Source organism: Urocitellus parryii, chromosome 1 (assembly GCF_045843805.1).
Source record: "Urocitellus parryii isolate mUroPar1 chromosome 1, mUroPar1.hap1, whole genome shotgun sequence".
NCBI lineage: Eukaryota > Metazoa > Chordata > Mammalia > Rodentia > Sciuridae > Urocitellus > Urocitellus parryii.
The window spans coordinates 227,322,296-227,345,999 of record NC_135531.1 but is presented as its reverse complement, the minus strand read 5'-3'; the positions used below and the strand labels follow the sequence as shown (position 1 = coordinate 227,345,999).

The following is a 23,704-nucleotide window of genomic DNA, read 5'->3' as shown; positions in this document are numbered from 1 at the left end:
CAGCTTAGGACACTCCCTGCTGTGGAGAGTGGGTTAAGAAGGGTGCAAATATAAACTTTGAACTGGGCAGAGTAGTCCATCAAGGCTCAGGGTCTAGTTTCAGAGAGTCCATGAGGAAAACCTTATTATTATGGCTGAGTTCTGGGGAGTCAGAATGAGGAGGCTTCCTTACAAAGGCTGTGGGTGTGCCTTTGACTGGAAGAGAACAGTGTGGAGCGGAAAGTGTTGATAGAGTCATAGTATTAAGACAGTCTTCCTCCTGGTTTTCTAAAGGCAAGTGAATTGATCTTTCAAAAGCAAAAGTTGCCTGCTCAAGGAATAAGGGTGTCCATTAGCCTAGTTTGCTCTTTGAGACATCCTTGACCAGCTGACACTCCGCAACAGTTTCCTAAGCAATTCATGACCATCAATCACTACCTTATAAGCTTTCCTTTCAGGACAGTAACAATGTGTGCCATTTATATCTCGAGAGAGTGAAGGCCGTCTACATAGGCGTTCTGCGTCAGCCATCAGCAGAGAATTAGTACAACACATACATGAATAATCTGTGGTGATACACTACAATCCTGAATCCTATTTGAAAGAATGTTTTGGAACATCTCTCACAATAATAACTGTGGGAAAGGAGAATGACAGTGATCCAACCCCCTCCCCACAGCCACCCACACTCATAACCTCTGCCTCTTACTGGGAGTGAAGGGCAAGAATCGAAGGAAAAGCCTTGGAATTTTTCATTTTATTGTTGTTTGGGGGGACTTGAATAATAATATGTAATATAAGCACACGTTTTAAAATTCAGAGGTTGCCAGGCCTAGTGCACACTTGGAATCCCAGCAAATTCCGAGGCTAAGTGGGATCGCATGTTTGAAGTCAGACTCAGCAATTTAATGAGGCTCTGTCTCAAAAATAAAAAGACCTGGGAATGTAGCGCAGTGATAAAGCACCCCTGGGTTCAATCCCCGATACAAAAACAAAAACAAAAACCTCAGAGGAGTCAAGATTTGAATTAGTTCTCTTTTCTTTGACAACTGATTACATTTGGATTGACAGTGGGATTCTTAGGTCTGAAGTGACTCTGAGACTCATCTGTCCTTTGAGCCATTTAAGTTATTTAAAACAACGCAAAGAATTAGGAATTTAAAGAGAGAACACACATTCACTATGGTAGGCATTGAATAAAGGTCCCCAAAGACTTCCTCTTCCTAATCCCTGGAACCTGTGCCCTTCAGGGCACAAGGAATTTTGCAGGTGAGACTAAATTAAGGATATTGAAATGACCTGGTTTGTCAGAGTGGACCCAGTGTAATTACAGTCACAGTGTCTTAGTGAGGCAAAAGGACTGAGAGTCACAAAAAGGTGATGTGTTCTGAGAAGAGAGAAAATGCTATCCAGATGGCTCTGAAGATGGAGGAAGGGACCATAAGCCAAGAAATGCAGGTGGTCTCTAGGAGATAGAAAAGGCAAGTGAAGCCACTGACTGTCCCCCTGAAGACTCCAAAGGAACAAAGGCCTGCTAACACCTTGATTTTAGGCCAGTGAAACTGATCTTGAACTTCAGCCTCCAGAACCGAAGGGTAATAAATACCTGTTGTTTTAAGCCACTGATTTTTTAGCAATCTGTTATAGCAGCAATTGGAAACTAATACAACAGCCATTAAACATTGAAGACATTATATCCAAAGAAAAATGGTAGAACTGCTGCCTGTCAAACAATAGATGTATTTATCTGCTTTTGATCCCCAAGACATCTTACTTTGTTCTGGTTCTTTTTCTTTTTCTGAACTGAGGACAGAACCCAGGGGTGTCTTACCACTGAGCTATATACCTAAGGTCTCACTAAGTTAGTTGCTGAGGGTCTCGCTGAGTTACTTCAGCTGGCCTCGAACTTTCTACCCTCCTGCCTCAGCCTCCTGAGTTGCTAGGATTACAGGCATGTCCTGTCATGCCCAGCTGTCAGGAATTTTTAAGGGAGTGTTGGCCAAAAGGTACAATTTTGAATCCTTCACACCCACACCTTTTTTCTTTTTTAAAAGTATTGGGTGCTGTCCAAACCATCTGGTCTGCAGTATTGCTATAGGAATCACATTGAATCCAGTTACTTCTGTGACAGGCAAGCTGCCCTTTCAGGACTGAATGCTCGAGGCTTGCCACTAAGCACACTTCAGCCAAGGACAACTGAGGGAGCAACAGGGATGTTCATGGAAATTCTAATCATTACCTTGCATGATCTTTTCAAGACCCAGCAACACCAGGGTGATATAGGAGGCATAAACCATCTCCTCTGCCAAAGCCTCACTCTTGTAGTCTCCTGTAAGGAGGGTAAATTAATGTCTCACTGCAAGGGACTATCTGCAGAACTGATGTTCTTCTTGCTAAACTATTTACGACCCAAGAAGGTAGCCTTTAAAAAGTAAGAATCAAAGGATGGTCATTCAGATCAATTAGTTTCTCCCAATTGGGGTTTTGTTTTGTTTTTCCTTTCTTTATAAAATGTAAGCTTACCAGTTAGAGTAATGTATCATTATTATATAATCACTGAGATTGTTGTCCCTTCCCAGAAAAGATCATTATTCCACCAGCATTCCTGAAATGTTTTTATTTTAGCCTTATCAGAATATTAACAATAAATTAAGAATGATGATCATTATTTTAAGTTTTGTTTTGTTTTCTTGGCAGTGCTGGGGATTGAACCCAGGGCCTTAAGCATGCAAGGCAAGCACTCTACCATCTGAGCTGTATCTCCAGCCCCCGATCATTATTTTAAATCCAACATTTCAGCTTAGCATTAGTTACTGAGATGTCTTCATATTTTCAGTGTATTCTTATCATTGCTGCCCCCATATAGAAATAGCAGTTTTTTCCTAAAAATAAAACCTAGTATTTCAAGTACACAAGACTTAATTTTTAGGTGGAAGAAAGACATAGTGATATTTTTTATTACATCTTTGATTATACTTCAGCACAGTTGTCCTTGTAAGTCAATAAGAATTTGGTAAGAATTAAGTTTCATGTATTGAAACTTAAGTTTCATGAATTAAGTTTCATGTATTTTTATTGAAAGCAATATTTTCATAAATATGTCAAAGAACAAGGCATTCCTCTTAATTTTGCTTATGAAAGTTCATTGCTTGTGATGCACATTTAAATATGAGCTGTTCTACTTTTATGGGGTAAACATAAGAGATATATTTAAGAATAAAATTCATTAGCTTTAAGTGTAGCTCAATAGTACAGTGCTTGCCTCGCATGTGCAAGACCCTGGGTTTTATACGCCCCAAAAAGTAAAATTTATTTGTAATTACTTAAAAATGAACAGGCATAGAAAAGAATAAATAATTATCCTTCCTTTCAAAACATACATTACCATAATTATGTTTTCCCTTAATCCTATCAGTAGAATGTAAATGATATCAGCAATTAACTTCCAAAAATATGTCTCTATTCTAGATATGCATTATATATATGTATGTATGTATTAGAAATATCAGGCCCCAGAAAATAGGAAAAGAGCCTGATGTTAGTAGTCTGAGTAATTGAAATATTTGATTAAATGCAGAATAGGATGATTCAAATTTTTTATTCCTCCTTTCATATGTTTATTCTGTGCTTATTAACTTGAGAGATTGGGAGAGGGAAAATGTGGTTTAATGGTAACATAAAATAACCTGCCAAACCAAGAGATGCAACAAATGAAATCTTCTATGGACTTTCCCCCCATTTATAGTGTAGAACTTCCCTGGAAGAAATGGAACTATATAGGAGTTATATGACTTTAATAAATAATTATGAAAACCAAATAAAATCTTAATGGCAAATGAAATACTGATATACTGCTAGCCCCTGCAGCAGCAGTTTTCAGGGCAGGCTCAAGACTGTTGTATTGCATTGTTAACTTAAGTATAGAAAAAAAAATGCTTTGTTTTAATGCTTTCTTCCTATCATGTGGTTTTCTAAAGGACTTCATCATATTCAACCTAGTCAAAACTTTGGCCTTGAAATTTATTGCTAAAATTGAGCATAATATATTTTCCCAGGGTTTTATATTATTCAAAGGAAAAGGAATATTAGTTCAGAAAACATTGCCCTTTTCCTTAAATACCTAAATCTGAGCTCAGTCATCTTACTTTATTCAGTTTTTACTGATTCACAAATAAGTTTAGGAGCCTGCCAATGTTTAAAATGAGAAATGTCTCCAAACATGTAAAGGAAAAAGTTAATATCAGACTATTGTGCCACTCAAATGCATCAAAATTTTGCTGTTTGACTTTCTACTGGATTTCCATTTACAGTTTATGCATAGGGAAAAAATATGACAAAACAAAAATATAATGGTTAGGCTTTGTAGAAGTCCCATGAGATTCAATCATCCATAAGTGAAGACTCATTTAGGTAAAATGTAGCAATGTTTTAAAACTTAAGTACATATGACAATGGATACATCACACATTATCAAATAAGAGATTAAAAATAGCAAATTCATCTTCAATGCTGAAAAAATACCTCAAAGTACATGGTGTACTACTGGCAAAAGAAGTAGGAATGACTCAGTGGGAATAGCACAGGCTGGGATCAGCAGTTCCTCTCAGTTCTACCACTTTGCTCCCTGAAGAACTTGAACAACTCCTTTAGTACCTTTGAACCTCATTGTCTTCATCTGTGAAATACGTTGTTACCAAGGACCCTTTCCAACCTGAACTGTGGCCTATGTGTACAGACTGAAAGTGTGAAGCACATCTACACTACTATTGAATTAGGAAACTTTGCTAAATTTTACATTTTTGAAGCACTATGTAAGAGTTCTTCCAGTTCTGGACAAGATGGATAAATGTATTTCACTTTATTTCTTCCAGTAATTATAACCATCCCCTTGCCCCTCCACACACACACACAATGAAAGAGACCCTAAGCAAGAAATTTGCATCAACTGTGAAGGTCTCTAAAATTAGTCAGAGAAAATAAGGGAGACTCATAGGAACCTCAGGACTCAAGGAACAACCCAGCAGCGAGTTCCCTCAGAGTGTTTTTTGTTTGTTTATTTGGGTTGTTTTGTACCTCTATGTATCTCAGTCTAGACACTGTGGAAGCCCACAACCCATAAATGCAACAGGCAGGAAGAGCAGAAAAGTCTGGTTTTCCTAGCCAATGCACTGGGAAAAGGTAGCCCAGCAGGACAAAACCTTTAGCCTTACCTACTGTTCTCCAGGTAAATACCACCAAAAAAAAAAAAAAAAACATGTTGCTACCCTTCCCCAGTGGTTGCAGTAGCAGCAGTGTCTGTGGCTGCAATGTTTTCCAACCCTACCCTAAGGTAGTAGGGCATGCTCTTCTGTGAATCTGTGGGCAGAGCACTAGCCTCTATCCCTACCTTGCAGTAAGAAAGTGACACCCCTCCTTGGCTGAACCTATGGGTAGGACCCTGACTTTTATTCACACCCTATAGTAGAACTAGCACCCTCTCAGCCTAAGTCTATGAGCAGAGCTATTTTTATCTCTGACCTGCAGAAATGAAGCAGCTGAGACCCTGATCAGAACTCTGTCCTCCCTGCCCACTCTGTAATTACATGCAAAACAGCATTGCTATCCAGTCGAATTTTTAGGCACAGCCCTGACTTCCACTATACCTGCAATAACTAGGTGATGCACTATGGATAATGTGGAATAGAATCCCCATCATGTGGATAACATATTAGTGAGGGAGGCAAAAATAGCAACCCAAAGGTTTTTTTTAACTAGGTTGACATCATAGTCTACAAAAGGGAGCCCAGACATTCATTCTAAATCTAAAGAAGTTGACTACCTGCTGAAACTGAAAATTTAAGTAGGAACAACACTCAAAATATCTAAAATGCAGTTCTTATGCCAAGAACCAGAATATCTCGACTAACTGAAAAAAGGCAGTTGTCACATGCCAACACTGTGATGATATAGATGTGGGAATTAGTCAAGAAAAGCAACTAGACAGGCGCAGTGGCACACACCTATAATCCCAGCAGCTCAGAGGCTGAGGGAAGTTTTTGTGAGTTCAAAGCCAGCCTTAGCAAAAGTGAGGTGCTAAACAACTCAGTGAGACCCTGTCTCTAAATAAAATACAAAAAGGGCTGGGGATGTGGCTCAGTGGTCAAGTGCCCCTGAGTTCAATTCCCTGGTACCAAAAAAGAAAAAAGAAAAGCAACTAACATAAAAATGTTCCAGCAGACAGTGATGAATACTCTTGAAATAAATGGAAAAAGAAGTAGGAATTGTCAGAAAAGAAATAAAGATTTAAAAAAAAAAAAAAAAGGCAAGCCAAAAGGAAGTTTAGGGACTGAAAAATGTACTAACTGAAATGAACTCATTGGATCATGGACTGAATAGCAAAATGAAGATAGCCAAGGAAGAGTCCATGACCTTGAAGACAGGTCAGTAGAAATTATTTAACTCAAACAAATGAGAGAAAATAGGGTTTTAAAAGCAACCTGCACCTCAGAGACCAGCAAGAAAGATGGTAACAAAGGTGTAACATTTATGTTGTTGGGGCCATGGAAGAGAATGAAGAGTAAGACTCCAAAGATATTTGAAAAAATAATCAATGAAAGCTCTCTAAAATTGGTGAAAACAGAGAGAAATGGTACATTATTTACTTGAAGATGCGTTTATGTAAATGAAATCATTAAGAACCATGCAGATGTGGAAGTCAGTATCCTCAGTTATCCAATCCCTTTTCAGGACCTTACATTCACATCTGACAAACATAGAATTGACCTTGACTTCAACTTGGATTCTAACTTTAAGCTGACTATGACAATGACATAACAAACCTCAGGTTACTACATTGAAAAGTCCTCTTATAATGCTTTTTCATTCTTCTAAATAGAAACATGATCACTAACACAATTTATTATATATAGGTACTATACATATATTAACATTCAAACCTCATGAACTCTAACACTAATATTATTCCCATTTTACATAATGAAGGCACAGAAAGCTTGAGTCATGCACTCAAAATCAACACAGTTCATAGGTTCTAGACCAAACTCTAAACTATAGAAGTTATCTAAAACATTAAAATGTTTCGGAGAAAGATGGTCTTTTAGGTGCACATTTTTGTCATTGCTTTACCTTATGACTGAATCAGAATCCCTATATATTTAATACAGATGTCAAGAGGAATCTGAGTTGTGGTTAAATAGTCATTTGGACCTCATTTAACCATACAGAATAGTGCCGCATCATTTCTTGAACTAGTATAGATTGAACTCTTCACTCCAGAAACCTTTTTATAGCCAAAGAAGCAATGGTGGTGGTGTTTTGACAGAATTAGAACAGGTGATACCATCTCCTGAGTGTTCACTTACCCAGCTTCCCTCCACACCTACCCTGGCTTTGCACATGGGAGACATACATATGAACTCCCTCAGGTGCCACAGGCTTGAAGTTCTTTTTTTGGCCGTGTCTAACATGAAATGAAGAAACAATTCCATTTATGGGTTGTCTAATTTTCTTCGTGTTGTTACATCCATTAATAACTAGACTGCAGCTAATAAGTTTTACCAGAGCTTGTAATGATAATGATGCTCATCAGCATTTGTCTAGTTGTGCAATATGCAAAGCATCTGAACACAATGGCTTAGTCATTTTTATAACAATTCTCTGAGATGTGTTGTGTGCCCCACTCTTTCCCAGGAAGAACAAGCAGAACTGAAGCTTACCCAAAGACCACATTCATGATGGCATTGTATAGTTTTCAAATTGATTTGATTAAGACCTGGCTGTATTTACCCTACTTGGACTGGCTTTGCAAAAGATCAACATAAAGGTTTTATAAACTTAAGAACAAAAAGTGACATTTATTTTAGTAGAATTATTTATTCAGCTATAGTTTATCACTCTTCAGTCTAACTTTGCGAAATATTTGTATTTCTCTTTATCCTTTCTAAAATCTCACCATATGCTAGCTGAAAAATAAAGTGTCTCAAAATATTAATCAGAAAATGTTTGGGTTCTGGCACCTTAGAAGTTATATAGCCCATGTGAGTGTGGTGGCGCTTGCTTGTAATCCCAGTGACTCAGAAGGTTGAGGCAGGAGTATTGCAAATTCAGAGCCAGCCTTAGCAATTTAGTGAAGCCCTAAGTAACCTAGTGAGACACTATTTCTAGATAAAATATAAAAAGAGCTGGGAATGTGGCTTTGTGGCTAGGCACCCCTGGGGTCAATCCCTGGTACCAAAAAAAAAAAAAAAAAAAATAGAAGTTGTTATATAGCCCAATAAAATTATAAAACAAAGGAGTAACATCAGTAGAGGCAATATGATAGGTATTTAAATGTGGACTCTGGAATCATCCATAGGCTTAAATCCCATCTTTACTACATACCTTGGGTGAATTATTTAACACCTGTGTGCTTGGTTTTTTCAGATACAAACTGAGGAGAAAAGTTTCTATTTCATAGAGCTTTTGCAGTTTAAATAAAATAATAAATATAAAGCACTTGGAGCCATGCTTGGCAGTAGTAAGCCTTAATAAATGTTAACTAGTGATAAAAGTAACATATAAGTTATAGTTATTCTCAGGGACTAGATGAATTATATACAATCTCATATCTAGAAAGGACTGTGAATAGATATAAATAGGAGCAACACTGTTTTTAAGAGGGCCCTGGATATTCTTTGGGAGGTCCAGTCATATCAAATGTATTGAAATATAGCCTATTTACATTAAATATAGTTTTTATGTAACTTTAAAGAAATTGATTTTTAGTTAGCTTTCTCAACTGATTTTCTGCTGCTATACAACAAAATACTACAGACTGGGTTGTTTATGAAGAACAGAAATTGATTTCTCACTTCTCTGGCATCTGAGAAGTCCAAGATCAAGGTTCCATCACCTAGTGTGGCCCTTCTTGCTGCATCCTCACATGGCGGAAGGTGGAAAGTCAAGAGAAGGTAGATGCTTTGTCTTCACATGGCAAGAGAGAGAGGACCGTCCACATGCCCTTTTCACAGCAGCATTGACCTACTCATGAGCACTGTGCTCTCATGACCTAGTACCCCCTGAAGGTCCCACCTGTCAACACTGTTAGTTTTATAGAAAACACACATATTCAAACTATTGCATTGCTATTAGGCACAATGTTATTAAATGTCAACATTTAATTAGACATTTATTAATTTTTATTTTCTTTTCCTCTAATATGTTCCTGGGGTCATATGGCAGGTAAATGATGAGTCCTGAGCTAGCATTCTAGCCTCCTCAGGTATAAAGCATTCCAAGAGGAAAGAAGGGAATATTGTTTCTGCACCCCAAGGGAATGCTTGACACTGGTTCTCTTTGAAATCTCATTCAAGCTGGAGTGTCTTTTGCTAAAAAAGACACTGTAAGATGCTCAAAACTATAAATAATAATGAATTTTTCCTTTTTTAAAATTGTTTTCTTAGATTGTGGTTTGAATGTTCATAAGCAGTGTTCCAAGATGGTTCCAAATGACTGTAAGCCAGACTTGAAGCATGTGAAGAAGGTGTACAGCTGTGACCTTACAACACTCGTGAAAGCCCACATCACTAAGCGGCCAATGGTGGTGGACATGTGCATCAGGGAGATCGAGTCTAGAGGTGAGGTCCTTTGGCATGGGCCATGATAGTCTTGAATCACCACACTGCAATTCCTGATGTCACTCCTCAGTGCACAGCAGTGCTGTCTTCTTTAGTAAATTGGGGGAAATGCTTTCAGGATGCCATATGATCTCAAAGTCTAGAATGAATTAACAAGTAAACAGCTTGATTTCAAGGTACATTTAACCTGTTTAAGAAAAATATGCTTAAAAATATGTTCATAGATGGTGGTTCTAGTCTGCAAAAGTAGATGTATACTGATAAATTCACTTTTCAGACTTTGCTTTGTATATCCAAGAAGCAAAGATATGAATGCCCTATTAAAACTATCCAAGGCCAAAAAACTAGAACTGCACCCTGATTAATTATTCTTTCCCACATGGGAAAAAAACTGTTACAGGCCTAGAAATACAGTTCATCTCATTTTTCTGTTATGTAAAATAATTTATAGTGTAATTGAGGTGATGAATTATTTCCCTTAAGACTAACATTATTTGATCTAATTAGAATGAACAAAATTATAAATATCCAGGTCATAGTAGGTCAGTTTTTGGTTTTTGTTTTTTGTTTTTAATCAGAGATTGAACCCAGGAGCACTTAATTACTGAGCCACATTCCCCAGCCCTTTTTATATTTTATTTTGAGACAAAGTCTCACCAAGTTACTTAGAGCCTCACTAAATTGCTAAGGCTGGCTTTGAACTCATGATCCTCCTGCCTCAGCCTCCTGAGTCACTGGGATTACAGGCATGTGCTACCGTGCCTGTCTAGGTCAGAATTTTAAATATCTGTGAAGAAAATGTCTTTATTTTAAAAGAAAAATGTGAAAAGGTTTCTAATCATGTCTATTTTATTTTTCTTTCATATGTATTACCTCCCCAGCCTGAAGTATGGAGAGAAGTTAAAATTTGAAAAGAAGGATACGGGGGTTGTGGCTCAGTGGTAGAACACTTGCCTAGCATGTGTGAGGCCCTGAGTTCAATTCTCAGCACTACATGTAAATAAATGAATAAAATAAAGGTGCAGCGCCCAGGGTTTGTTTCTCCCTCTATTTACTTATGTACTTATTTTACAGGTCTTAATTCTGAAGGACTATACCGAGTATCAGGATTTAGTGACCTAATTGAAGATGTCAAGATGGCCTTTGACAGAGGTATGTCCCTCAGCACTGTCATTAACTCAGGCAGTTACTATGCCAGAACATCACAATTTCTAAAGTATTTTCTGCATTGTTTTTCTGAATCACTGATGATCATTATGCCCAAAAGAAGACTTAAATTACAGTTAATTTTTGTATTAGCTCTAAGCAGTCAACTGTCAAATTTCAGAGTGAGAAAGCATAAATTTTTAAAGTATTGCTATGGTTTGTGTATCCATGGTTGGTCCATGTTTACCAAAAGACATACAGATCAACTAAATATACCAAAAACCTAGAGGAAAGGTGGAGAGATCTAGTCATTCTAGGCCTCAGCTGTCACAGGCCTCAGTCAGTCTGCTGGCATCCATGCTTCCCTGGGCACCTTTGTGTGCTGAGATCCAAGTTTTGGCTCATGTGTTAGGGCCAGAAAGCTAAAAGGAACTGAGAAGCTTCCAGAATAGGACCTCCTCACTGTGGAAGGGGTCAGTCAGAGATGCTCAGTGGGGCTTACTTTTTCAAATAACATTTAGAATTATTTCCATGGCTCTCCAATGTATCTTTCCTTTGAGTACTGGAATAAGGTGGTTATTGGTTTTATTTTAATAAATGTTCTAAAGGAAAATATTAGTAACAGTAACGAGGGAACATGATATGCTAAGACAGGTGAAGGATGCTAGAGATCAGAAGAGGCTTCCCCAAAGAAGAACTATTTATGCACTTACACAATAACTTGAAGAACAGGAATTGTCTGTATATGGGTAGCAAAAATAATAATAATAATAATAATAATAACAATAACAACAACAACAATACATGTGCCATCACTTGGAGACTAATAAGTGAAAGGAGAATGGATGGCAATATCATGAACACAGCAGCTTCCCACAGATTTACTGGAATAGTAGAAGGTTCCCTAGAGAAAAAATGACTAGTAGATGTTTGAACAGGATCCTTGTTATAGAAGAGAGGAGAACTTTCCTCTTTTTCCTTAGTAAAAATTTTGATAGATGTGATCCTTGCCTTGGTCATTTTTCTGCCTTCCTTTGGGCTCTCTCAGCCCCTTCTCCAGGTCCTTAGGACCCCAGCACTTACATGTTGCCTAATGCCCTCCAGTGAAGAAATCTATATTGCCTTGTTTCCAGAAAGCACTCTATCCCAATTTGTACTGCTATTGCACATGATTTTAACCTAAGTGTGAAAGAGGGACACTGAAGATCAAATTCACAACTGTGAGTGTCTAAAAGACTGAAGTATTTGCAATTTTTAAAGAGGCTGGATTTTAAGTAGCTTTAGGTTTTCAGAAAAATGGAGCAGAAAGTACAGAGTATTCGCATGTAACCCCTCCCTCATGCCCACAGTTACCTTATTATTAACATCTTGAATTAGTGTGGTATATTTGTTAGAATTGATGGCCCAACACTGTTGAATTATTAAAGTTCCTCCATATCTTTTCGTGGCTTGATAATTCATTTCTGTTTATTGATAAATAATATTGCATTATATGAATGTCCCATAGTAAATTGGTTCACCTATTGAAGGACATCTTGGTCACCCCCAGTTTTTAACAAGTATAAGCAAGGTTGCTGTAAACACTTGTGCATAGGTTTTTGTGTAGACAATAGATTTCAGCTCATTTGGGTAATACCTAGGAGTGCATTGCTGGATTGTATGGTAATATAAGAAGCTGCCCGTCTTCCTAAATGGCTGCGGCATTTTGCATTCCCACCAACGGTAAGTGACAATTCCTGTGCCTCCAAGTCCTCACAAAATTTTGATGTTGTCAGTGTTTGAGATTTTAGCAGTGAAAAGGCTACTTTGCAATCTGTAGAAATCTTTCATGAGCCAAGTGAAATAAAATAAATCTAGCCTAAGATCTAACTCAGAATAGATCTAATTAAGTCTTTAGTAGGTGAAAATTCAGGTTTTTCTAACAAAGTAAAGTACTAAATACAGGGCAGTGCAGAAGGGACCATTCTGAAGAAGACAGCCTTGCTTAAGAATCTGAGGGCCCAGCAGCACCTTTAGAGTCTGCTTGGATTTTGTAATGCTTTCTCTTCTTGTAATTTCAATTAAAGAGTTTTTTTTTTTTTTTAATTTTGGCTTTTTACTTCTCACTGCCTCCCCCGCCCCCATGCTCAGGCAAGATCCAAATGTTATGTGTGGGAGCCTGCTGTGTAATGAAGGGGGCCTTTTGCACTAGGGGTCTTTCATAATAGGGAGTACCTCTCTGCTGCTCCTTTTCACAAATTTCATATAAAATAGGGGGGAAAGTACTTACGCTTTATTCCCCTGGGAATTTCTTCACTTTAGCCTTCTGCAGCTTCCCTTCTCCACAATTAAGCATGGAAAAGTAAGTAACTTCAGAAGAGAAAATTTAAAAACAATTTGCTATTTCACTGAAAATTGGTCCTTAAGACCCCAGCACTTACATGCTTACAGTAGGGATTTAACAGTCATGTTGTAGACTGTTTTTTTTTTGTTGTTGTTGTTGTTGTTTGTTTGTTTGGTGCAAGGGATTTAACCCAGGGGTGCTTACCATGGAGCTATACCCCAAGTCATTTTTTTTCTTAGTTGTAGATGGACACAATGCTTTCTATTTTATTTATTTATTGTTAATGTGGTGCTGAGGACTGAACTCAGTGCTTCACAAATGCGAGATGAGCACTCTATCACTGAGCCACAACCCCAATACCTCCAAGTCATTATTTGTTATTTTGAGACAGTCTTGCTAAGTTGCTGAGGCTGATCTTGAATTTGAAATTTTCCTGCCTAGACCTCCCAAGTTGATAGAATTATAGGTATGTGCCATGGCTGCACATTGAGGTTGATGTTAAAAACTGAAGCATTTTTTTTAATATCTAATCATGTACAAAAAAATGTCATGTATTAAAACAGTAAGTCTAGATATTTACTTTTGTTTCTTTTAATATCCTCAAAAGATGGTGAGAAAGCAGATATTTCTGTGAACATGTATGAAGATATCAACATTATCACTGGTGCACTTAAACTGTACTTCAGGGATTTGCCAATTCCACTCATCACATATGATGCCTATCCTAAGTTCATAGAGTCTGCCAGTAAGTATGCATGCGTATGTCCCCAAGACTTATGAACTGCCTCCTTTGGTAACTTCTTCTCCTGGTCTTCCTGCTGAGCTTCTTAACTATATATTATGAAATATTTCTCCTTCACATCTTCCATGGTTTAATATATTTGCAAAAAAAATTGCACTTTTCTCTAATACAGATTATCTGTGATTTTTACCATAAGAAGGTTCTTTGGAATGTACTAATTTTCCAAATAAGCTTATATGTTAGATATGAATCGACTCTTTTTTAAAATACAAGTAAGTAGAAAAGTGTAATTTAAAAAGCGAGACCAACTGACTTGTTCAACGAAAATCAAAATTACTGTTTCTCAATTCTTATTCTCAGTTTTTGTACTTACCCTATATGTGTATGAGCTAATGCTGACCACTGACAGTTTACAGTCTAGCCCTGGTCTGCAAATCAGACTTTGAGGAGCTCTAATTTAGATCAAGGGGACTTTTTAAAAAAATTCCAGTTAATATAAAAATGCCCAAAAAAAGTAAGGTTTCATTTGCCAAATTTTATTTATGCTGTAAAAATCATACCTGTAATTCACATTTTACTTTCTAACGAGGGAAATTTTAACAGATTTTAAATGTTGGCATTACTCTTTTTAAAAACCATATGTTGTCTTCATCTTTAAATAACAGTATCACTTCCTTAGTAACACTGATTTGCAGTTTTCCCCCCAATACTGGAGATTGAGCCAGGGGCACTTTACTACTGAGTCACAACCCCAGCCATTTTATTTTATTTTGAAACAAGGTTTTATTCTAAGTTACACAGGCTGGCCTCAAACTTGCCATCCTCCTACCTCAGCCTCCCAGTAGCTAGGCTTACAGATACACCCCACCACACCAGCTTCTGATTTGATTTTTGACTTCTAAGTTTTAAAGTACAAAATTCCTTTGTCCTGATTTTTAGTTTCCACGTTCAGAGCTTTGGCTGAGAATTTTTGTGGTAAGGTTCTTGGAGCCCTCGTTTCTCACAGGACAGCTCTCATGAGGAGAACCGCCGTGAGAATGACACTGATTTACAAGTTAGACAGCACAAATGATTCTAGGTCTCCTCCATAGAGATTTAACTCCTCTCATCTTGGTGCTGATCATCCGAGGAAGCTAATGGGCTCCTGCTTTGTGGAGTAAATGTTCCCTAGAGAGATGCTCAGTCTGGGCACTAACCTGGAGAGCACTTCCCCTGGGAAGGGCTGCTCTGTCCAGTTTGCTCTGACCCCAGCCCAGCACAGAGTGGACTGTGTTAGTGTTCTATCCCTGTGTAGCCTGGGACTAAAACTAAAATTTGGCTCCGTGCCTAAGCCAAGGGCAACAGGGAGCAAAGGACAGAGCAGTGATTGAAACCCATTGTGGACCCCACATGACCGCCTTATGCAGGGAACATCCAAAGCTCCTTGCTGGATTTCGAGGCCTTTGGCCCCACAGTTCTAGAGTACTTCTTTCCCCGCACCTACCCTAGTCACTGAGGAAAATCTCCACTTTTATTATTCTTCCAAACCATTTGCCTTTGCTGTAGGATTTGTTTCTGAGGCAGCTTTCCTGTGGGAAATCAGCAAAGCCCCCTTGTCTTGTTCCTCAGAGAGCTTTTAAAATCACATAAGAAAGTAGCTTTCCTAAATCAAGGTAGAAATGCTTCCTTATTGCAGTTTCATCTATTTTAACAAGTGATTTCTACAACACCAAAAAGCCTGGCATAGAACCTGTACATAATATGAATGTGCATGGTGCACGTCTGACAGTGATGACATTGTGGGACATCATGTCCTTGTACATGTCTTTTCCAGCAGTGGAGTCTGTTTCTTTCTTTAGATACATAGACATAGCCATGTCTTAAAGGAAGGAAAGAGATGTTAACAGTCACAGAGCACATAGGAGGTGCCATGAATCAGACCAGTCACTTTATATCCATGGTGCCATTTGGAAAGGAAATCTGATTCACATTGTTAGAAGTACCCCTGGCAATCAAACCCACTTCTGCCTCTTACTAAAGCCCTTGCTCTGTCCACTGTACACACTGCCTGGCCCACCTGATGGGACCAGGAAAACTTAAATAAGGAAAGAGGAAGGAAGAGGAAGCAGCCCTTCCAAGTGAAGGACAGTTGGAATGATCCCTCCCAGTGCAGTTATCTTATCTCAACTCCTAAAAATGTCTCTGACATTTATTAGCATCCTTTGCCAACAAAAGAATCAGAGTTCATGTTGAAACTTCCTTTTACAAAAGCCAGTGGATCTCTGCTGTTGTGCAGCCTCCCTTGGAGACACTCAGTGTCAAAGCTGGGAGGGAGAGGCCATAGGACATGAAAAGAGATGCCAGTTTGGAGAAGGCCAGGTCATCCTGTCTGCAGGCTGTGTGGCCTTGCTGTGCCTTGTACATTCCCCTCTGAACCCACTGTGCAGTCTAGGTCTGCCCAGCCCATCCCTCTTGCTCCCCACCCCCTGAGACACTGCTGCCCTGGAACACAAAGGCATGACATCTCTACATAATCTAAATTCATATATTACAGGGCTTCTGACAGGGCACACTCAATAAGCCGGCATTAACAGACGCTCCCTGATCACTGTGAAACTACACTCCCACAGGAGAGCTCCTGGCAGGACAGTGTTGGGACTGGTCCTCCTGCCCAGGATTCAGAGCCTTCTTCCTAGGAGATCTTAGAACAGCCACATGAGGACCAGGTACAATGACATATGCCTGGAATCCCAGGGAATCCCAGCAAGTATTTAGATATTCTAAGGGGTCATGTGGCTACACTTTCTCAGCTAATACATTCATTTTGAAATGCCCAGTAACTGTTTTTATAGGCAGCCAGTCTGCTGGTAGTGGACAGAGGTAATGGTCATAAAGCTCTGCTCCTATACAACAGAAACCTGCCTGCCTTTAGTGCCCTTCTGTTAGCAGTGGCATTAGTGTCACCTCATTCTATATTTGGTGACAGCTGATGGTGGTTGTTCATCTCTGAACATATTCCATTTTGTCTGTCTGCCTCTTAAATTTTGCTGTAGTTTTCTTATGGCCAATGAGTTTTGTTGCCTAAAAAAAAATGGTAATGGGCAGTACTTCTATGTGGAGCAGAACATGAAGAATGAATTCCACAGCAGAATCCCTTGTCCATTTGGTCCTGGCATATTCAGTGTATTTAGTCATATATGCCCAAATTCATATTTCCACCATGGAGATACCAACACCCTCTCCCTGAACACCAGGCTGACCTGTATCCATCACGTCTGTTGCACGTCTGGAGGGCCTCCCCAAGGGACCCCACCAAACCCTGACTACCCGTGGTCCTTGCCAAGGCCTCAGTTCGTGGAGGCTCCATATCTCCGTTACCTAAACCCAAAACGTGAATCATTCTTGATTCTTCTCTTTCTCATACATCTCTCACTGGGAAATCTTGTGGACTGTACCTTCGATATGCACCCATAATCCACCAGCTTCTCACCTTCACTGCTACCACCTGGTTCAAGCTACTGTCATTCTTCTCCTGGATTTCTGTGACAATTACTGGGATGGTCTTTCTGCCTTTACACTTGCCCTTCCATAATCTATTCCACATGGCAGCCAGAGAAGAGAACTGTGAAAAATGATTGCCCAATCTTGGTGCTTCTTTGTTCAGAACTTTGCGATTTTTCTGGATAAATGCCAAGTCCGTGGAACTGCTTACAGCCACTGCATGACAGTACCTGACCCACTCCTTCTCTCCTGAGGCACACTTGGCTCCCCACATCTCCTCAAAGACACATTCTCCTCACATGCAGCTCCTCTGCCCACAGCCATCTTTCCTCCTTCACTCCCTCAAAGGCTTTACTCAAGACCTTTCTCCTTGAGGTCCTTCCTGACCACCTGTTTAAAATCACAAACCCCAAGTACTTCCAGGTCTTCTTACCCTTTTTCCATAGCACTTACCTCATTCTAACATGCCTCACATGTAAGACACCATGTTCGGTGCTTTCTGGCAGCCACCCCGTGAGCAGGGGATCTTGTTTCCCAGCCCACCCACGCTGTCCTTAACTTTACACTATTTCAAAGTTCTTGCAAAGATTCATTATAGAAATTAAAAGGAAAATCTTTCAATTTTCAGAATCATGTAGCCTTAAATTAACTAGCCCTGTGGTAAAAACAAAGTAGTTTTCCATAGTAAATAAAATTTTCTTCTCAATTTTAGAAATTATTGAGTTTCTATGCCTGAGATAGTACTGGTGTTATAAATTGATACTCTTTAAAGGCCTAAGGTTCAAAGACCATACAGTATTTATTTTGGCAAAAGGGAAATAATATATTCTTCATTGCAAAGAAATGGACCAGGAATTATGAGGAAGGTTTGGGCAAAAACTGTAAAATATTCAGTTTCTTTGAATTAAAAAGCTTCAGTCACTATTCATATTCTGAAATTTATCAAATCTGCTCTGCCAAAGGTAGAAACTTCACATTCATCTTACTCCAGTGGCAGATTCAGACATTACTGTTGAGCTGGCTCATGTTATAAGACAGAAAGATTAGGATTTGGGGCCTTTGGGGGCAGGGTGGCCTTGTGTCTTGAACATTATATTCTGGTCAGACATAGCCTTCCCAGCATTTCAAGGCTGCTGTCCTGATTAGGACTAGTAGCATGGGGTCCTGTTGCAATTGCATTGAAACCCAGCATTTAAAGGCACCCCATCTTCCTGGCATTCAGGTCGAAGCCAGCTTGTGCTGTAGTGCTCTTTTAAGAGCACAGAATTCCAAAAATGTCATTTGTTTCTAATAATAGACATGATTGATGAATTAAGTGTAACCTGTGACCTCAAAGGAATGTGCTGGGTTTGGGGCCCACATAAACTGAACTGAAATATCTTAATGATGATGTTTGCCTTCAAGGCTGTCATCTTTGGAAGAGTCACATTATTTCAGGGATCCCACCACCATGAACAACATGTTACTGCTTTCAAGGCTGCAGTGTGTTGTTCTGAATATCATGAGTGATAGGAAGTGCTCGTGCTTTGAAGATAGATTTAATATTTGTATATAGCACAAAGAATTTAAAACTAAGTCTAATGAATAAAGCCAGTAAATGTTGGATGATGCCTTTCTTGTTTTAAAAAGAAAAAGTATTATATATAGCTCATGGTAGAGTGCTTGACTAGCATGCACCAGGCCCTGGGTTCAGTCTCCAGCACTTCAAAAACAAACAACAAAAAGATTTTTAAATATAAATATCAATTAATAAGACTTTGCCAGGGGGCCTCAGTGGACAGTGATGTAGCATGGATTATATACAGTCATTGAAGGGGGTTTTTAAGATATTTTGACTAATGTGCCACCCCTTACATGTATCTGTAATATTTTAAGATAACCTCATTTTAATGAATTTGAGTGTAAAAGGTTTTATCTGTGTCTATACATCTAAATATTTTTATAGTTATATCTATATTCAGTGTCCAGTTCCATACTTGCCAGACTCTTAAGACACTCAAATGAGAAAAAAAAAAAAAAAAGAGAGGGGGGTGCTCACATTCCAAATCCAAGTAAACAGTGTTGCCCCATTGAAACTCAGAGCCTTTGGAAATCTGGGACTTGAACCTTAAAAATATTCACCAAAGCTATGTGCAAGGATCTTGTGAGAAAACATTTCCTACCAGTTTTAGAAGAGTATAGAGAACAGAATTCAACATCTAGTTGTACCAGTCTTCCGCTAAAGAGTTTCTCCTTGGTTTTCAACTTGCTATTTAAGAAATTATGGATCCTGATGAGCAATTGGAAACCCTTCATGAGGCACTGAAACTCCTGCCACCTGCTCACTGCGAAACCCTCCGATACCTCATGGCACATCTAAAGAGGTAAGTGACAGACTTGGAGTCTTACTCTTGTTTTGCATCCAGATATTAAGAATAAAATGGAAGGACAATTGATGGGTTGAATGGATAAGGGAACTATATTGTCCCTTGTGAGAAACCACACTATTTGAATGCTAAAAATATTCTGTACTACAGTCCCCAGTGCAGACCCGATTCTGACATGAATGTATTGGCAGTTCCAGGATGTTTACAAATATGCTAGAAATACCAGTATTCTGCCAATGCACACACTAATTGTCGTGGAAGGGCAAAGTGTTGTAGCTGTAAAGATAGTAGCACTGTAAAGCAAGAACAAAGCAACTTGTGAGGTGGCTTGCTCACTCTCTCGCTGCTAACTAAAAACATCAGAATTAGTGATGAAGTTTTAGATTGTTGAATTAATGTTGTCATGGCTGAAAAGTGGTGTAAAAAATGATGGGGTAATGGAAGAAATAGAAAATTAAATATTTCAGCTAGTTTGAATTTAATGCTTTAAAATGATTGATGGTGATGAAGCTTTATTTCCTGCTTAGTCATGCTTGATCTCTACCAGTTGAAGTAAAATACTCACAATTATATTGTTAGTGGCTTTAGGGTTTTAAAATATAAAAACCATTTAGAAACAACAACAACAACAATATCATATGCCCAAAAGGCAGAGTTATCCAAAATGATATTTTAGTCACTCATGAAGTTTACATTTTCCCTCTTTAAAAGCATCATTAAAACCTTTGTTTAATATGCTTACATCTCCTCTTATAAATTCATTTGTTTCCTATTTGGATGTAATTAAGTGCTCCACACTCAAACAAAGGAATAACTCTGAAATTATAGTCTGTGTTATTGCTGTGGTAGTAAATGATTAGAAACAGACTTCCTGATGGTGTCACTTACTCTGAGCCATTTCCTATTAGTATTGCAACTATTCTCTCCCTGCACCCAATAAACTATTCAGCTTGCAGAAACACGCCTACGAAGCAAGAGAGCCAGGGTAGAGGGAGGGCAGATGGGACAGTCATGGTGACTGCTCTACTCCATGCAAATGCACCCCTGCATCTATGGCTGGGGCAAGAGAATACACATAGAACTGAACTCATAGCCCAGAGCATTCACTCAGGAGTGAGTCTCTGTGATCCCTGGGAGTTTAAATTCTTTTTTTTTTTTTTTAAGTGGACACAATACCTTTCTTTAAATTTATTTGTTATGTGGTGCTGAGGATCAAACCCAATGCCTCACACATGCTAGGCAAGCACTCTACCACTGAGCTACAAACCCAGCCCCCAGGAGTTTAAATTCTTCATTAGCATAATCTACTTGAGGGAAGTCAGTACTTTGAAATTACAGAGAAGAACAGAGAAATAACCTGGCAGAAGATGATAAGTGGGCATAAACCTTTACTGTGAATCTCAGTTTGTTTCAGCGCTCAGGCATGATGAAGAGCCCCAAGTCATGTGTTCCTTCACTTGTATTTTGCAGGGTGACCCTCCATGAAAAGGAGAATCTTATGAGTGCAGAAAACCTTGGAATTGTTTTTGGTCCAACCCTTATGAGATCCCCAGAACTGGACGCAATGGCGGCATTGAACGATATACGATACCAGAGACTGGTGGTGGAGCTGCTTATCAAAAATGAAGACATTTTATTTTAAATTTTTAATTTCAAGGGAAAAGAAATGTTTTACAGATGAAGGAATGTTTTATAGTAATTTAATTGGCTCCATTAGCTGAGTTATTTCTTGGTTAGAGGTTTGGGCAAATAACCACATTAAAATGAAGGAACTTTCTGTCGTTTCTGTAGCACTGCTCAGCTGTCCTTGTAAAACAGTGAACACACGCTTTCTGGTTCTAGTAATCCTGGGTGTTTATCATGTTAAGAGAAACTCAAGCTATTGCATGATTACCCCCTACTTGGTAAGGAAACCCCATACCAAGAAAACAGCAGACCTGCACCCGCACCGCCTCCCCATCCTGGGTAGTCAGTGGTTGTGATCCAGCATGTTTCACAGAGTAACCTGTCGTGACTTTGCTTTTGGGGTCCATGCCTTTGGTTTCTGATGCTTGTATAAACATGCACACACAAGTGGATAAACAGAACCCCTGGCTGTCGCATTACCGTAGACTATATCATATGCCAACTCGCCACAGATGGTTTATTTCCAGTTTTTCTTAGCTCTTCTCTAACATAGTACTTTCTTTCCAGCAAAAGCAAAATGTGTTTTCAGATTCGTTACTTTAATAAGTTATCCTACCAATAAAAATGTACAACACAGAGCATCTTCTGTTAAATTATCTTTGGTTTTCAGTTGTAATTTTGTATTTTTATCTGGCATGCATTTATTAATTTATTAAAATTGGCTTTTAGAAATCAAAAATATTGATAGTTTTATTTGGGGGGGTTGCCATGAGTGAGAGTATTTGGGAAAATGTGGCCATTTATTTAATACTAAGTACTTTCCTCTCACCCTTTTGTTTACTATTAAAAGTTTTGTGGTGAGTTCCTAAAATAATAATTTAAAACTGCTTAGAATCATAACATTCATTCTTTGAATTTATTTTTCTTCTCATATTACTCTGGCAGAACTCTAGAATATTTTTTCTACTTTTTTGAGAGGGCAAGCTATAAGGTCCCTCTGGATTCATTAGAAGAAGAAAGAAGGCTAATTTAAAAAGTGACCATTTTTAATAATAATAAGTTGTTCCTTTATTAAACCATAAAGTTTTGGGATGTTTGGTTTTATACCTGTGTTAACCAAAAGTGAATGTATGGCTATCATATACTTATTTAGTTATGAAAAATAAGTTATACAAAAAATACATTAAAAATAGGAATAAAAAGCTGAGATAAACATGAAATAATTAGCATTTTAAAATATTTCCCCAATTATTATTTTCTTATACCATTATGTACCTTGGCTACAGGCACAATATACACAAAGGCCAGTGGATGAAACCCCTCTTTTACATAGTCTTATTGGTTAATTGGTTCTCCTTCTAAGACACTGGCTTTCAAAGATTTCTTCAAGAAAACAAAACAAACACAAATATTCAAAGGATAAAACCAGAATACAGAAAATATTAGTAATACAGAAGCAAGGAAATTTGCCATTTTGTTCAAGACAGCTAATGGTTTTCCAATTCTTATTACAGGTTCTCTGTTAATTTCATTAATCAGAACTGACAAACAGTGGACCACAAAAATTTTATATAATCAATAAGACTATGTAAAAGTGACTTTTTCTAATATTTGGTTTGTTGGGAATATCTGGGGTTGACTTGCCTTGAGACACCCCCACCACATGGAGTGAGTCCCACCCTGTTTACACGAATGCCAGGAACCCAAGATCTGGGCAGTACTGTCACTAGCCACCCATGTGGCTTTTTGCATATGACTCTCTATAGAGTCTTTCCTGGTCTGGCAAATGAGCACCCATCTAGAACTAAGTTCTACTGTAAAAAGTAAGACAATATTAGTAGCCAGGCATGGTAGCACCCACACCTATAATTCTAGCTATTCAGGAGGCTGAGGTGAGAAGATTGCAAGTTTGAGGTCAGTCTGAAACAACATAGTAAGATCCTACATGAAAAAAGAAAGGTAAAACAGTAATAAGACATTTATGAAGTTTCAAGACTACCCCAAAGATAATGGGAAGTGAATAAAACATGAAGTTTTTCCAACTCCGTATTTTCACCTCTAGGCTATAGTGAAAAGTTGGTGATATACTTTCAGTAATGTTTACACTGAGAAAAGTGTAGTTACTTGGCATATTCTATCACAGCTATCTTCTCAAATACACTGATAAAGTATAGAGATTTGTTATATATAACAAAATTTTTTAGAGGCCACTTAAAGGCACTATACATTAAGGCAGTGCTTTTGACCCATGAAATGCACTTGCCAGAGAAATCTGATCTAATGAACTATCCCTGAGAGGTAAACCCACCACACTGCACATGCTCATTGCTAAACTCTAATCTCTACCCAATCTTCTTTTTGAAGAAGAAATTCAACTGGGAAGGAATACACTTTATCAGAATATGCTCACCCTGGTTTTTTCCTAAAA

At 38.4% G+C, this 23,704-nt stretch overlaps 1 protein-coding gene across 2 annotated transcripts in view; it reads left to right on the top strand.

Moving 5' to 3' along the window:
• Chn1 (chimerin 1) overlaps positions 1-21,965 on the top strand; it is a 172,540-nt gene extending 150,575 nt beyond the window's left edge. For both annotated transcript variants that reach the window (XM_026405632.2, XM_026405633.2), the window contains 5 exons: positions 9,420-9,593; positions 10,668-10,745; positions 13,670-13,807; positions 19,542-19,647; positions 21,121-21,965. In XM_026405632.2, the coding sequence (XP_026261417.2) occupies positions 9,420-9,593; positions 10,668-10,745; positions 13,670-13,807; positions 19,542-19,647; positions 21,121-21,292 (668 nt within the window). In that variant the 3' untranslated portion in view covers positions 21,293-21,965. The remainder of the gene's footprint in view (positions 1-9,419; positions 9,594-10,667; positions 10,746-13,669; positions 13,808-19,541; positions 19,648-21,120) is intronic.
• Positions 21,966-23,704: the final 1,739 nt, after the last annotated feature.